Raw genomic sequence first — 16557 nt, 5'->3', positions numbered from 1 at the left:
AGGAGGTAGAGGCAGGGATGCCAGATGTTCACAGTCATCTTCAGCTTGTCTAGGATATAGGAGACCTTGTCTTTGGGGGTGGGGGTGGGGAGTACACAGAAAAGGAAAGGAAGAAAGGAGAAGAAAACAAGCCAGAGGAATTCTTTAAAATAAGTCCAAATAAAATACAATAGACCTGTTGTTTCTGACAGAGTTGATTTTGAATTTCCTTTGGAAGTTATTCTGCAACTTTCCCAGCTCACTGGGGTTAGGCCTCCAAAGTAGGTAAAAGGGGCCAGGACTTGAGGAGGCCTCCACAAAAAGCCTAGGATCTCAGAGATGGTCTTGATGCTTCCCACAGCCTGTGGCCTAAACATCTCTGTCCTACAGTTGATTACAAAGCAACCCTTGGCCTATTCTGGGACACGGTCTTCAATTCAGCCAGTGCCTTAATCAGTCAGAGAAAGGGTTCCCTTTGGCTCACAGTTTTAGAGATACCAGTCTGTGACTGATAGACCTTGTTGCTTTTGGTCATGTAATGAGGCAGTACACTATGGCAGAATGCATGGTGTAAAAATCCACTCATTTCTTGACCAGGAAGCAAAGGACAGCAAGGGGAGGGCTTTGGGTTCCCACTATACCCTTCTATGACAGACCCCCCAATAGCCTAGGATCTCCTACTACGTCTGCCCTGTTCCTTACAGGTTCTACCACGTCCCACAAGCGCCAAGATGGAGAACATGCCTTTAACAGATGGCCCTTTGTGTAACACTCAAGATCCAAACTATAGTTAACCCCAAGCTGGGGCCACTGACCTGAGTGTTTACTTATCAAACAAGAAAGAACAGAAAGCCTTCCTTCTGCCTTTCACTGAGATTAGAAACCAGAAATTTTACCATTTGCCCTCACTGACTTACATGGGCCAAGTTCTCATTTACCCACTATGTCCATGTGTCTGCGTGTTCACAGCTGCATCAGGTACCTTCAGGGGACAGGCACTGAGCTGAGGCCATGTGCCAACATGGAGCCTCCTACTCTCAACTCACAAACAGCCCAACAAACCTATTCAAGGGCACTGAGCCTAGAGAGCCCAGCACAAACAGATCTTGTCCCTGAGAATAACAGTTCTTGGTTTAGCTGTACGTAGGATCACCAGGAAAGCTTTAACAGCCCTGGGGATGCCGTTTAGTTATAGAGTACTTGCCTAACACACCTAATTAGGCTCTGGGTTTGATTCCCGGCACTGCATAAAACTGACTATTGTAGTGTATACCTGTAATCCCAATGCCTGGGGAAGTGGAGGCAGGAGGATTAGAAATGTCAGGTCATCCTTGGCTACATGAGGTGTTTAAGGCCAGCCTAAACTAAACTGTTTCAAACTAGCCCCCGACTCTGAGTCCAGAGACCAGCCAATACAGGGTACAGTATTTTTGAGAGTTTCCCAGATAATTCCAAAGTCCAGCCAGGGTCAAAAATTATTGACCTTGAACAAAAGAGCCTGGCTTTGCCATCTCAGTTTCTGTAGACCAAACAGTAATACTTGTACCCCAAACACCCCTGGGCTTTGAGAAGAGTCCTGCAGAGGAGCTCTGCCTGCCTGTTCTCTTTAGAGAGAGCTGCGGGAGAGCCAAGGCCAGAGGAGAACACCCCAGTGGGCGGCATCAGGCTCCCTCAAAGACATCCTCACTTGCCACTCATTCTGGCTTCTGCCTCGGTGGGGGAGGAACTGATTAAAACAGAACAGTGAGCTCCTAGCAAAGAGCAAACACCCTGTATAGTTCTCTGGTGCCCTTGAAATGTGCCTTCCCGGGAACAAATGAACGAGGCAGCTAAACATTAAAAGCAAATAAATCACTAATAAATAACCCAAAAGAAATAGCAAGCATTAAGTAAGATTTTGCGTTCATTGCTTCCTGTACCCATCTTGGGAGTGGTTTTAGGAAAATGATCCCCAGGCAGGCCCAGGGTGGCCAGGGCAGCCCGGAGGAGCATGGCTACCCTCTGTGGCCTGGCTGTTATTGCAGCTGGTTGGCGCATAGCCACTGTCATTCTGGCGTGGGAGTGCTGGGCCGGCCCCTCTGCTGGGCTGCTTCGTGTGCACACGTAGCCCTTATATAAATAAGGTTTTATTAAATGCCAAGTCAGTTCTCATTAACAAAGAAAGAGGAAAAATTTCAGTAAGCCACTGTGATGGCACCTGCCCCTGCTGGGTACAGACCAAGGGTGGGGGTAAGGTGGGAGAACCTCCAGACCCGGGACTCTGCGGAGCTGAGGGACCATAGTGGGAGTTAGCACCAACTGGGACCAGCTGTGTTTTTCCTCCGTCCTTTGGAGGTCAAACTGAATGTTGTCTTCAAATAATACAAATGCAGTTCTCTGGGCTTTGCTCCACCGTATCCATTTCCAGAGTCCCTCTCTGTCTCTCTGTCTCTCTGTCTCTCTCTCTCTCTCACACACACACACGATTTGCACATGTTCTCTTGCATGAACCCATGCACACACGATTGGTGACCTAGGTGGGTGGGAAAGCCCACAACAAATCGGATGGCTGGATTTTTCAACACGGTTTGGCCTCTTGGCTTTGCCTCCAACTCCGTAGCTTGAAAAAGTTCATCCACACCAGGGCTTTTTCAGGCTAACAGCTGGCAACTTGAAACCCAAAAGCTCAGAGCTGGGCCCAGGGCATCGTTACAGCCAGCATACCTGAAATGTTCGCACCTCATAAAAAGACGGTGCGTCATGTCAGTACTTTAGTCAGTTTCGGGTGAGGGGTTGGGCAGTTTCCCATCTGATCTGGCCCAGGTTGCGCATGCCCCTTCTGTCCCTCCTACCAGCACCCCCCCCCCAACCCTCCAGCCTTCCTGTTTTCTTTCCTACTCGGATGCACTGCTTTGAAATCTTGCTGAGAAGCAAGTCTGTCCCTTCAGCTTTGAATGTTTATTTGTGGAACTGAGGTGGGCACTAAGACCTGCCACTCGGCCGGGGAAATCTGAGTGCCCCTCCCCTCCCCCTTCTCCACGGCTGTGGATGGGGGAAAACTGGCTTTTGGGTTCCTAGCTTCCCCTCTGTAAATATTCCTGCTGCAGCAGTTTGCCCCCACCCCCACCCCCGACCTCTACGCTGCTGTGGCTTTTGCTTTTCTGACTCCATTGTACTCGTGTCCCTGTGACTATGGGCTGGCTGAACACTGAGTTCCTGAGAAGAAAAGGCCCAGTGTTGGGGGTCCTGACTACATGCTCCTGTCCGTGTCCGCTCCACTCTTGCTTGGCTCTGCTCTCCGAATTCCTGAGTCACCAGGAGTAAACAGGGTGGACTGCTCATCTCCTGGTGAGAGCTGGCCTTGCTTTCTGCTCTCCAGGGTCACTGGCTGCACTTTGTTAAATTTCAACTATGTGTTCCAATTTCCAAGTGGCTTTTTGCTACGAACAATTCTCTGAGGAAACCCCGCATCCCCTGGGTTTTACAGTACCGCCTCATTAGTGACTTTACCGCCATGCCCCCCCCACACAGCACGCCCCCACACACACACAGCACGCCTCCCCCACGCTCCCCCATCTTTGTAACTGTCTCCTATTTTGAGAAGAACAAAGACATCAAATTGCACTGCAAGCAACAGTGTGTGTGTGTGTGTGTGTGTGTGTGTGTGTGTGTGTGTGTGTGTTGGGGTCCTTGTTTGTATGTGTGTTCGGGGGTGTCAGGCAGAAACAAAACTCAACCAGATAGGGGATTTTAAAAACCATTAAGCCACACTAGGTTTATTTGGTTTACAGCAATTGTCTACATCTACCAAATCAGTTATTGGGGATGGGGTCCCCTTGGAAAATAGATTTCAATAAAGAAGGAAATAGAAGAGAGGGCTTTTGGTTTTTAAACATTAGGCTGATTGTGTTATCATTTGCCTGTCTTGATTTCTTCTAGGCTCCAGAAGTACAGTGGGCTAGAACTTGTTTCTTGACAGACCAGATGCAGCTTTATAGATCAGGGAAGAATTCCTGACAGGTCAATGCTAAAGTGACTTGGGACAAATGCCAACCCTGGGGAGGGTGCTAGTTCAGATGATGGGCCTGGTGTCCCTGCCTGTGTCCAGTCAATATAGATCATGTACTTAGAATATGTGTTACCCACATGTTCAATAGCAGGGTTTCTTTAGGGTAAATTGACTTTCAGAAGGGTTTTGGCTCCTGATAGTTCCGCTTTCTGCAGAACACTAGAACACTAGCTCTGAATTGTTTTTATGGATTAGATCATGTTTGAGAATCTGACACCAGCTCTAAGTCTTTCCCTAGGGAATGCAAGTTTCCACAGATGTGAAGGCATGGGCATTCATCAAGCCACTGAGGCCAGACCCCAGGTTAAAGCTATTGCAATGAAATCCCTTTCCTGCCTATCATAATACAAAAATACATCAACGGGTCTCACAAAACAAAGTGGGAACATGGACAACACAGATCTTTTTCTCCCAGAAGCACTTACATGAATGCATATATGCACAGAATCTATTACACACCGGCCAAGATTGCTCAGACCAGTGACAGGACCACACAGCCCTAAGGCTCAGGGCAGACTCTGAGGGTGCTGAGGCTGCTTGTCTGTGTTTGGGCACAGAAGGGACTTACAATTAAAATCCAGCTGCATGAGGTAGAAAACTCACTTCCAGGTTGCAAAATTAGAATGCCAACAGAATTCAGCCACATCACAGGAACCAGTGTATACTGAGCGTCAGAGCTCACGGGTGACAGATAGGCAATCACAACATAGATGTGACCCTCACATCTGAGGTCCAGCACAGCTTAACTCCTAGAGTTGTCACAAGCTTCTTCCCAAGGCAGCTTCATTCTGGCTAACTCCCAGAACTCTGAGCTGCTGCTGGAAGCCAAGTGTTTCTCCCACTGGGTAGAAAGGCAGGCTTGCAGAAAGTCATATGCTGGTCGCTGGCATTGACCTTGGCTCTTTTCATAACTCCTCAGCATTGGTTCTTGGGTATGGGACCATCGGTAGAGGGCTGGCACACACAAGCATTCCCTAGTGGCCCAGAGACTGATTTCTGGGTAGAGGTTGACATACACCTTACTGTATGTCATCATCCATGAAGCTGACAATATGACCCATTCTACATACATCATGGGATTGCAGTGAAATTCATTAGTAGAGAAAAGATAGGAAATTCACTTTGAAACCGAAGACAGTTTGCTTATACCAAAGTGAAATCATGGGCTAGGGAGCTAATTCAGTCAGTGAAGTGCTTGGACCATAAATATGAGGGCTTGTGTTTAATGCCCAGAACCTAAGTAAAGCAGTCAGATATGATAGAGAAGGCTTATAAATCTCTGCACTAGGAAGGCAGAGAAAAGACACTGGCCAGCCAGCCTAGCATACTTAGCAAACTCCAGACCAGTTCAAGAGCCTGTCTCAAATTTTAAAATTAACTAAAGAGTGAGTGGTGTCTGGGGAATGACCCCTCCCTGAGGTTGTCCACTGGCCTGGACATACATGCTCTCACACACAGAGTGGGGGCGGGGAACACAGAGGAGAACACAAACTGCTCTACAGCAGCCCCCCCTCCTTCCTGGGACCCCAGCAACTAGAGGAAGCCCTGTCTCCCGAAATGACCTTTCTCTGCCCCCTGGATTCCAAGCTCAGTTTGCTTTCATCAGAAGCAGACACTAGGGCAGAAGTCGTCAGGAGGGGATGAGGCCTACTTTCTGTTGCACTACTAGAAAGTTCCCTAACTTGTCTGTTCACACATGCCAGAGCCCACCCCCTGCTTCAGACCTTCAGACACCCATTCCTTCCAGTGTCGGGAAACAGCACGTCTGGATGACCTCTCCCAGTAGAGACAGTTTGGCAAGTCCCCCTCCTGTGACTGAGTGAATTTTCCCCTCATGACGCATTTCCGAGCACGCAGGGCGCCTCTCCTGGTTGCACCCTCACCACCAAAGCAGTTTCCTTTCTTTTCATCCCATGCTTACCAACTGTCAGACTGCAACAAACATGCTCTAAATCCACAGTCTTCCTGTTGCCTAGCAACAACTTCCCTCCGGGATAAATCTGGGCTTCCTGTAGCAGCTACTGGGAAAGGAACCTAACAGCCTGGAGCTGTCTGCACAAGGCTTCACTTGCCCTTAACTTTTGGTCTAGATGCCTTCAAGACGAGCTACCCACACCTGACTCCAGAGTCCTTCAGGGGTTCGAGAAGGCATATTGTCTTCATAAAGGCGTTTCTAATCTGATGCTACCTAAGTAGCCATGTGTTGGGTAGATCTTCAGTTTAGAAACGAACATTGTTTCCAGATTGGCTCCTTTTTGAGATAGGAAAACCCATCAATCACAGGTCACCCCTTTCATGTGTGACAGCTACTGAATCAGTAAATACCACCAAGATGTTTAGGGAGCTAATGATGCTTTTGTTTCATGCTGGTATACAGATGGCATATTACAAGGTAAGGATATGTTTTGCCCTCCAAGAATCTTGGCAGATATCTCAGGATTTCCCTTTGAAGACCTTATATCACTTAAGTAGGGGTTCACTGCTCAGGGACCCCCTGAGACCAACCACAATTAATAATGACATGCATTTCTGCAACCCCAAAGTCTAATTTGGCCTTGACCTCAAGTTATCAGTCCCAAACCCAATTATGACATAAGGCTTTTTGTTATATAAAATATTGAGAACTTGTTGATATAGGAGTCTGGGATGTGTGTAATAGTATTATTTGCCATTTTGGCCCCTGACCCTTTTTTCTAGAAATATTTCCATTCAAATAAAGTTACAACTATTCTGGTTCTTTTGGCAGGAACAGGTCTTATGAATTGGAATTGATAATGGGGAGGGGATTCAAGGAAGAAGTGAGCCCTGGGGAAGTTATTTTATAGTTTATAGTAACATTCAATTAAAAAGCTCCTGAGCAGATACAGAGGGGGCTGTCTGAGAGCCGGCATTGCTCTGAGATGTAAATGGCTTCTCCGGAACACAAGTTCCTTGTTATTTATCATCCCCATGGCAAAGAACTAGGAAGGAAAATGTAGCCAGGACACCACATGCACACCAGGGCTCAGCAAATGTGCGATAGATATTATCTAATTATTAGTGAGATCAAAAAAGAAAGTGTTGACCAGACACAAAAATGCATCTCACGCCCTGGCCCCAGGCTACTTCTCCCCCAGATTCCTAATCTTGTTTTTATCTGGCTCTCTATCCATGCTGACTCTTGATGTCTGGCTTCACATTCCTCTCTCCACCTGGAATTCCAGACTCCCCACACCCTTCTGTGCACAGATACCTCCTTCATCCTCACAATCACCGCATCACTTTATCATCTCAAGTGTCACCTTCCTAGTCACTAGTAGTGGAACTGATTACTCCCTCCAAGGCAGGGACACTACTCATGGAACCTAAAACCCCAAGAGACTCTGCCTCTTGTTTGCAGACCAGTTTGCTGTTCATTAATGCAACACATATCCACGGATCACGTGCACCTGTGCTGATGATGTAACAATAAAGCCTGTTACAACAATTAAGGAGTTCATAATCTAATGGAGTGGCTCCAACCTTCCTAATGCTGTGATCTTTTAATACAGTTCCTCATGTAGTGGTGACCCCAAACCATAACATTATTTTCACTGCTACTGTATAACTGTTATTTTGTTACTATTATGAATATTAATGTAAATATCTGATGTGCAGGATATCTGATAGGTAATCCCCCAATGGGGAGTCACAACCCACAGGTTGAGAACCCCTGATCTAGTGATGAGTCAGATACATTAAAAATAATGGAAGACAGCTGTGTGTGGTGGTGCATGCCTTTAATCCAAGCACTCAGGATGCAGAGGCAGGGGAGCCTGATCTACATAGTGAGTTCCATGGCAGCCAAAAAAAAAAAAAAATGATGATGATGATAATAATAATAAATAATGTGACCCTTCTTCTCTCTCATAGTCTTTGGGAAAGGAGATGAACAACATTAGTGAGAACATTTGCTGACATGTGATTTGACTTATTTACATCCTTCCCCCCTTCCTACCCACTGAAATAAACCCCATCAGCCTATGGCATTCATGTAAAGCTACTGACAAGCAATTTGAAAGAACTCCCAGTAAGAGGGGTGTCTCACCCTAGTGGTCAGAGCAGAGGGCAGAGAGCATGAAAGCATGCCTACCATGGGAAGACAGGATACAGGGCAGAGATAGGAACTCCGTAGTTCATGCCTAACTACCTGCTTCTCAGCTCTTGATGCAAGCTAGACCAGTCCAGACATCATTCAGGAGAACCACCCTACGGAGGCTCATGGCTTGTGATCTACACATACCTGAGTGAGAATGAGCAAGCTTTGTCAGGACCTCTCTCTAGGCCACTCACAATGCTTCTTTGAACCTGGAAATCATTAACACTTAGAACTCAGCCCTCAGAGACTCAGAGACCTGTGGGTGATTCCATTCTATTCTGAAGCTGTGACAAAGCCAATCAGGACTCTATGTTGGTGTTCAGCGTGTTCACATCAGGCTCTAAGGCTGGCTGGCAGCAAAATTGAGGGCTTTGGTATTCCCGATCAAAATGAAAAATGCTGAAACTATTCTGAGTTGCCCCATGGGCAAGCGCTATCCAGATGTTGTCCTCAGCTAAAGAACTTGCCCAGGGAACTTCTACTCATGTGAGCTGTAGCTTTAAAAGAAAGGTGGTAGAGTTGGTGGAACCTTCCATGAGAGAGTATTTGTGAACAGTGGAGGAGTGACAACCTGCCCAGAAAGGACACAAAGGGGACAGACATAAGCGGTGAAGGAAGCCTGGCAGGGCCTGCAGAGCCTGGAGGTGAACAGATGGGCGCCCTCCACACCGCCTGTCTTCACACTCCACCAGATGTGCTCTGTTTTCCCTCTGGGAGTCATGTTTGGTGTCACTAAAATAGCAGTCAGAATAATGTTGGTGTATTTACTGTCACCAGGAGACTATCTGTGATCAGCTAGCTCAGCAGGGAAACTTGGAATAGGAGTGCTTGATTTTTTTCTGGATTGAGTAGAAGAATTTTGTTTCTGAAGGCAACCTTGCAGAAAGAAATTAGTAAGGAAAGAATGGCTTGCAAGTACATACAAAATCAGATAGTGCCTCTGTGTTTGTATGTGTGTGTGTCTGTATGGATGCGTCTGTGTGTGTGTGTTTATGTGTGTATGTGTGTGTGTCTCTGTGTATGTATGTGTGTCTATATGGATGTGTGTGTGTGTCTGTGTGTGTGTGTCTGTGTGTGTGTGTGTCTGTGTGTGTGTGTGTGTCTCTGTGTATGTATGTGTGTCTATATGGATGTGTGTGTGTGTGTCTGTGTGTGTGTGTGTGTCTCTGTGTATGTATGTGTGTCTATATGGATGTGTGTGTGTGTGTCTGTGTGTCTGTGTGTGTGTGTGTGTGTCTGTATGGATGTGTCTGTGTGTGTGTGTGTTTATGTGTGTATGTGTGTGTGTCTCTGTGTATGTATGTGTGTCTATATGGATGTGTGTGTGTGTGTCTGTGTGTGTGTGTGTGTGTGTGTGTATGGATGTGTCTGTGTGTGTATGTTTATGTGTGTATGTGTGTGTGTCTCTGTGTATGTATGTGTGTCTATATGGATGTGTGTGTGTGTCTGTGTGTGTGCGTGTGTGTATTTATGTGTGTGTGTGTGTCTCTGTGTATGTATGTGTGTCTATATGGATGTGTGTGTGTGTGTGTGTGTGTGTGTGTGTGTGTGTATGGATGTGTCTGTGTACACATACATGAAGAGCTGGAGCCTGACTTCAGATATTGTACTCAGTTGCTCTTCATCTTGCTTTTTGAGACACTGGCTGTACATTTTTGTCTACACTGGCTGTACATTCCCCCATCTCTAGCTCCCCAGCAAGGGGATTACATGTCTGTGCCATCAAGCAAGGATTTTATGTGGGTGCTAGGGTTCAAACTCATGCCCTCATGCTTGTGTGTCTGACTAAGCCACCAACCCTCTAACTCATTTTTAAAAAAGAATTTTTTTCCTGTTGATTCCAGCTCCCCACACTCCTAGACAGCAATTCTCAAGGTATCAACTTGAGATTTTGGGGAGGAATATTATCTGATATGTCACCAAGACTGCAAAAGGTAAGAGGCCTAATGCCATTAACTATAGTTTTATTTTACCTTTACACTGCTTCAGTCACACTTATCATAGCAAATAATTTAATTGTACCTCTCACCTGTTAAGGAGAAATTCATTTGCTCTTCCTGCCTAGCAGTTTAAAGGCATCTGCTCATATTCTAAACCATCTGTGCTCCTAAGTAGGAGGCGAAGAGAAAACAACCATCCTGGTGATGCTACGTCAAGACATAAGTACCACTGGGACCCACAACTTGTCTGCAGTAGCATGATTCATTGCAGCCTTGCAAAAGAATGTAAGGCTGCCGAGGACTGACTGGTGCAGCCGCCACCTCACCACCCCGTATCAATGGCAAACACCTATGTGGTGCTTACAGCCACAATTCTCAGGGCTTCACTTCCTTGGATTCCTTTTACCCCCCCCAGAATGACGTTTTGTGTTGTCTTATAAAATATGTACTCAATTTAATTAATATCTGCCTATGTAAGGCCTCTCAAATATTGGAATTGATTTCTCCACCCAAGCATTGATTGATAATGGAGATAGGGAGAGAATAGACAGACGTGGTCACAAGCCCTTTAGAGGAGAAGCATGCAACAGGCAGCTCTCTTTAAGTGTGATGAATATTATGGCAGGGGAAGCGAAACGGAAAATGTGATTTTTTTTCCCCCCTGGACTTTTCCCCTTTGATTTTCCCAGCCACCTGAGGCTCAGCTGACTTGGAAAATAACATGCTTGGAATGTGTATTTATAAAATTAAGCTCAATCAGGGCAGAGCAGGGGCCCAGCTTGGCAGGGAGAGGAGGGTCTGTTGTACTGCTGGTCACCTGCAACAGTGGGAGTCGATGACATTTTTCTCTTTATAACATGTTAAAAACGCATACCCATATAATGGAGGTGAGGGCAACAGAGAATGTAAACAGCTTCCCAAAGCATATCAACACCTTGGATTCTGTGTGGGCATTCAGAATATTCCTTGCCTGTAAAGACAGCAGGTCTCAGCATTTGTGAACCAGGTGAAAGCAGATGGCCCTGTTTATATGAATTGATATCAGACCATTTTGAGCCCAACAGAGCCCTTCATTTCTGAGTGCTTTGATTAAATGAGCAACACGATAATGATAATAACCCCTCCTGGCCATAAGGCCCACTGTTGTTGAAGCAATTTAAGATTCTGACTTTCTCACTGAGGCATAGACTGTGATTATAAACGTGAGTCACCGTGTGGATTCCACCCGGGTACTCATCAGTTTCGGAAAGCAAGTGTTGGCATGTGTACAAAGAGAGAGACCACAGGTCCACATCGCTGTCAGAGGTGCGAGAATGTTTTCCGTCACGCCTGGTTGAATCCTAATGGCTTTTTTTTTTTTTTTTTAAATTTCCAAGTTCCTTAGAACATGAATAGTAAGTTGTGGCTAAGGAATAAATACAGCATTGTTTTTGTTTTCTATTTCCCCTAAAATAAAGTCAAGTGGCCTTGTGGGACCAAGACACTGGTTGGTGCCTTCTGCAAATGTTCCCTTACTTCTCAGCATCATGGATCTGCCTTTCAAGGATGAAGCCATGGGTTCCATGACACCATAGAGAGGAGAAGGGACTCCACGCCCCTCTTAGTTGACACAGAATTAGAAATTTTCTTCCATAAGTGAGACATCTTCTGTTCTTTGCTTGAATCTTTTGTTTTGTTTGCTTTTTGAGATAGGGTTTCTCTGTGTAGCCCTGGCTGTCCTGAACTTGCTTCATAGACCAGGCTGGTTCCCAAGTTCTAGAATTAAACACATGCACCACCGCACCACCACACCCAGCTCTTTGCTTGAATCTTCACACACACACACACACACACACACACACACACACACACACACACACACACACAGAGGAGTGGGGTGGATGAGGATAGAGAACAAGCCACACCACTCAGTTGAATGGAAGAGCTCACATGTGATGGAAATTAGGAAGATGTGTGGAGCTGGGGGGGGGGGGCGGCTCAGTGATTCAGAGCACTGGCTGCTCTTCCAGAGGACTAGAGATTGGTTCCCAGTGTCCACACAGTGGAAGCGTGCTTCTCATAGTTACCTGTTACCTGTAATCCCAGCTCTGGGACACCCCCTTGTAGCCTCTGCATGTGTCATCTGCATGCACACATGGACATCCAGACACAGACATAGACACATACATACAGATAAATTTAAAAAATGTTGAAAAAGATCATTTTCCAAATGTAGAACACCAAATTCTAAACTTTTTAATCACAGACATTTGCCATGGCCTTGCCTTTCCAGAACAAAGACATTTCTCCATTTCCTAGTTTTTCCCAAGATCTCCATCTTGACGTGATACCAGCTAGCGTATGGTGATATATTATTCTCTGAGTTTTTCCAAGGACACAATCCCAAGGAACCCAAACAAAGGAAAACAGACAATATTCACGTGTTTTATGTGCATGTTTGTCCCCAGATACATGACAGCAGGGTTTGTTTTCTGCAGCTGTCTTAAGAACTGCTGAGAATATATATGTTTCCCTTCACATGTGGAAATCAAGCACACTTGAACAATCCTTGATTCTGTGTGTTTTAACGTTATTCAAAGTCAGGGCTGCAGAGAAGCCTCAGCAATTAAGAGACTGCTGTTCTTCCAGAGGACCCAGGTTCAATTCCCAGCACCCTACATGCCAGCTCCCAGGTGTCTATAAATCTAGTTCCAGGGGATCTAATACCCTCATACCAGACATATATGCAGGCAAAACACCAATGCACATGAAATAAAAAAAATTTAAAATAATACTACCAATGTAAATGAAATAAAATAAATTAAAACAGAGATTATTCAAAGTCTTTCCCTTGTTCTAGTTTATTAATCGTCCAAGTGTTCAAGACTTGCTGTGGGTAGCCAGACCTGTCCTGCAGAACAATGGTCCTGAGACCTTCACCCAGCTGATGGACACCCTGTCTGACCTCCTGTGTGGCTACCCAGAAGGAGGAGGCTCCCGGGTGTTCTCCTTTAACTGGTATGAAGACAATAACTATAAAGCCTTCCTGGGGATTGACTCCACAAGGAAAGATCCCACCTATTCTTATGACAAAAGGACAAGTAAGTTTTCTGAGTCCTATAGGCAAAATGCCCTCTGGTGTTGGTTAAGATGATGGGTTGGGGGTATGGGAAAGCTGGGCAGATGGGTCAGTTGGTAAAGTTCTTGCTACACAAGCACAAAGACTCAACTTCAATCCCCAGATTACATTCACACACGCACACACACACACACACACACACACACACACACACACACACACACAGAGCCAGGCATATATAGTGCCCACTTGTAATCACAGCATTGGAGTGGCTGAGACAAGAAGATCCCAGGGGTTCGCTGGCCAGCTGGCCTAGCCTACTTACCAAGTTCCAAGTCAGTGATAAAACAAGGCAGATGGCACATCTGTACAAGCACTAATGAGAAAAGTGATGAAGTTGACACTTTTAAGAAGCCACTCCTTGCTCTTGTTAGGTGGCCGTGGGTAAGGGGATTTCTCGCAGAAATTCTTTCCCTTTTGCAGAGCAGAGTGGTGCTCATAGAAGGCTGGATGTGAGCCCTGGAAAGCACCCAAGCCCACTCGGAAAGGGAAGAGAGGGGACATATCCCACGGATGTACTGAACTGGGGTTAAGTGCCAGGGGAAGAGAAGGGTGATAAATGACGAGGTAACCCAGACTTACAACAGAGTCCTGGCAAGTCAAAAGGGCTGGCGAGCCCCTGGCAAGTCATATGCCTCACTTTCACTATGCTGGAGTAGAGTGGGCTCTGAAACTCCAAAAAAAAAAAAAAAAAAAAACCCAGCAAGAGACACGGCAAAAGGAGGCAGGCCCTGAACTAGCTACCCACAACAAAGAGGAGAAGCGGTTAATAGACACGGAATGAGTTGAGACTAAAGCTGAGATTCCAATGTGGGGAGGTTTGTTTGAGCTCTCACTCCCTTTGGTCTCTTGCAAAAATCACAAACAGGCTTCTTAACTCTTCCTTTGGAGCAGAACTGTATCCTTTGTCAGATTGTGGAGGCTATTACCAAGGGGCACTGTGGCATTCTGTCACTAACGATGAGCTTGCTACTAGTGGGGTACAGCCCAATAATTTAGATTATTTCTCAAACCCTCCAGTGTGGCACTGAATGAGAGCAGGACATGTGACTTGATGCACTAATGACTATGTTTAGTTATGAGCAGTGGGGCGTTGTAAAAAATGTGTCCCTTCTCTCTTGACAGCATCCTTTTGTAATTCATTGATCCAGAACCTGGAGTCAAACCCTTTAACCAAAATAGCCTGGAGGGCAGCAAAGCCATTGCTGATGGGAAAAATCCTCTTTTCTCCAGATTCCCCAGCTGTTCGAAGGCTACTGAAGAATGTGAGATCCTTTATGTCTTGGACCTCCCAGACGTGTGTGTGTGTGTGTGTGTGTGTGTGTGTGTGTGTGTGTGTATCTATGTCTATGTGTCTCTGTGCGTGTATCTGTTTCTGTGTGCATCTGTGTGTGTGTGTGTGTGCCTGTGTGTGTGCCTGTGCCTGTATCTGTGTGCCTGTGCCTGTGTGTGGTGTATCTGTGCCTGTGTGTGCATCTGTACCTTTATCTGTGTGTGTGCATCTGTGTGTGTGTGTGTGTGTGTGTGTGTGTATGTGTGTGCGCGTGCATGTTTAAATATGCTCCTGCCAGTGACCCTTCTGCTTGTGTTCCCCTATGGACCCCTGGGTTTCCTCCCCACACACAGTCATGATAGGAATGTCTCCTGCTCCTGCTGGTGCCCACCCTCTCTGAAGCAGCCTGGGAGTTATCTTTCCCACTCTGTGACATATCCCTAATAGAAAGGTTCATCATTCTCTGATCCCTGGCTTCCCAGAATGGGCGACAATGGGGAGGATGAATATTTGCTCACCAGGATCCCAAATATAACTTAATGAGATTTAGAAACAATAACATCGATGTTACATGTGTCTCTGAGATAAATAATAAGTTAGATCCTGTCAATCGCAGAGTCTGAGAAATGGTGATATTCTAGGAAATGAAAAGCGCTTCCAAGAAGAGCCTTGTGAACTGAGGAGAAGCCTCAGCTTTGAAGAGCACTAGCTGTTCTTCCAGAGGGCCAGGGTTCGATCCCTAGCACTCACACGGCAGCTTACAGCTAGCTGTCTGTAAGTTCTTGTCCAAGGGATCTGGTATTTTCTTCTGGTTTCCATGGATACAAGGCACACATGTGGTACACAGACATATACTTAAAATAAGAATACAATAATAAGTCTAAAAATAAGAAGAGAAGGAACCTTGCCCAAACATTGAAGGTTTATGACGAGGGCAGAAGACAGAACTAAAGGGTCTTCCTTACATTTTCTTCCGTTTTCCCTCTCTGTGTTTTTAGGCCAACTCAACTTTTGAAGAACTGGATCGAGTTAGGAAGCTGGTCAAAGCCTGGGGAGAAGTGGGGCCCCAGATCTGGTACTTCTTTGAGAAGAGCACACAGATGGCCATGATCAGAGTAAGGATGCTTGCAGCACGGGATGGGGAAGGAGGGCCATAGAGATAGGTCATCACTGCTTGAATCAGGTCAAGCAGAGCAAACACAACTCCAAAGCACTAGTCTGAAAACTGTCAGCAAGTGGAGTCACCGGCATTTGGTGAGGAATATGTGTCCCAAAAGTGGGGGGGGGGTGATTTAAAAGTTGCCACAAGATCAGTATCTTTCCCACGAATTTACTCGAAGGTCTCAGGTTCAAAAGGGTGTCTCCTGAAGAGGCCAGCTAGATACTACCAAGATGGCTGTCACTTGTGTCTGTGTGGCCTCATTTGCAACTTTGTAAAGCCATGAGGCAAGAGTTCTCAATAGCAGGGAAATTAAAATGATAACAAAACAGAGAGGCATAAAATGGAAATCTTCTGTATCAGTATACATGCTCTGCTCACCAATACTGCTCCCACACTCCATCTTGTCTCTTCTCCTCTCTAGAGGCCTTGTGTTTGAAGAAAATGATGGATGTACATATGCCTTGTAATGGGAGGAAAGCCTACCGGCTTGTTTAGTGAACCTAGTGTCTCAATCATTAATCAGGAAAACTCTGAAGTGCTATGAGAATAAGAACCTACGGAATTCTTAATTTCTGTGGCTATGTCTCTTCTTTCCAAGGACACCCTGGGACACCCAACAGTAAAAGACTTTATAAATAGGCAGCTTGGAGAAGAAGGTATTACCACTGAAGCCATATTAAACTTCTTCCCCAACGGTCCCCGAGAGAGCCAGGCTGATGACATGACCAACTTTGACTGGAGGGATATCTTTAACATCACAGACCACTTCCTACACCTGGCTAATCAATACCTGGAGGTAAGAGGCATCAATGCACTTGAGGACCACAGTGGGCCTCTTAAAGGTAGTCTCATGGGCAAGGCTCGGGATATGTCACCCAGTCAACTGGTGTTGGCTTTGGCCTTTCATCCTTCCCATGAAG

At 45.9% G+C, this 16557-nt stretch overlaps 1 protein-coding gene across 1 annotated transcript in view; it reads left to right on the top strand.

Moving 5' to 3' along the window:
* Positions 1-16557, top strand: part of Abca4 (ATP binding cassette subfamily A member 4) — a 113225-nt gene that overhangs the window by 15327 nt on the left and 81341 nt on the right. Inside the window, exons 5-9 of the mRNA XM_051185585.1 lie at positions 9989-10078; positions 12924-13164; positions 14328-14467; positions 15474-15590; positions 16236-16433. Coding sequence (XP_051041542.1) covers positions 9989-10078; positions 12924-13164; positions 14328-14467; positions 15474-15590; positions 16236-16433 — 786 coding nt within the window. The remainder of the gene's footprint in view (positions 1-9988; positions 10079-12923; positions 13165-14327; positions 14468-15473; positions 15591-16235; positions 16434-16557) is intronic.

This window comes from Phodopus roborovskii, unplaced genomic scaffold, assembly GCF_943737965.1.
Source record: "Phodopus roborovskii unplaced genomic scaffold, PHOROB, whole genome shotgun sequence".
NCBI classification, from domain to species: Eukaryota; Metazoa; Chordata; class Mammalia; order Rodentia; family Cricetidae; genus Phodopus; species Phodopus roborovskii.
Note: the sequence above shows the minus strand (reverse complement) of the source record. Positions and strands in the feature narration are given on the sequence as shown.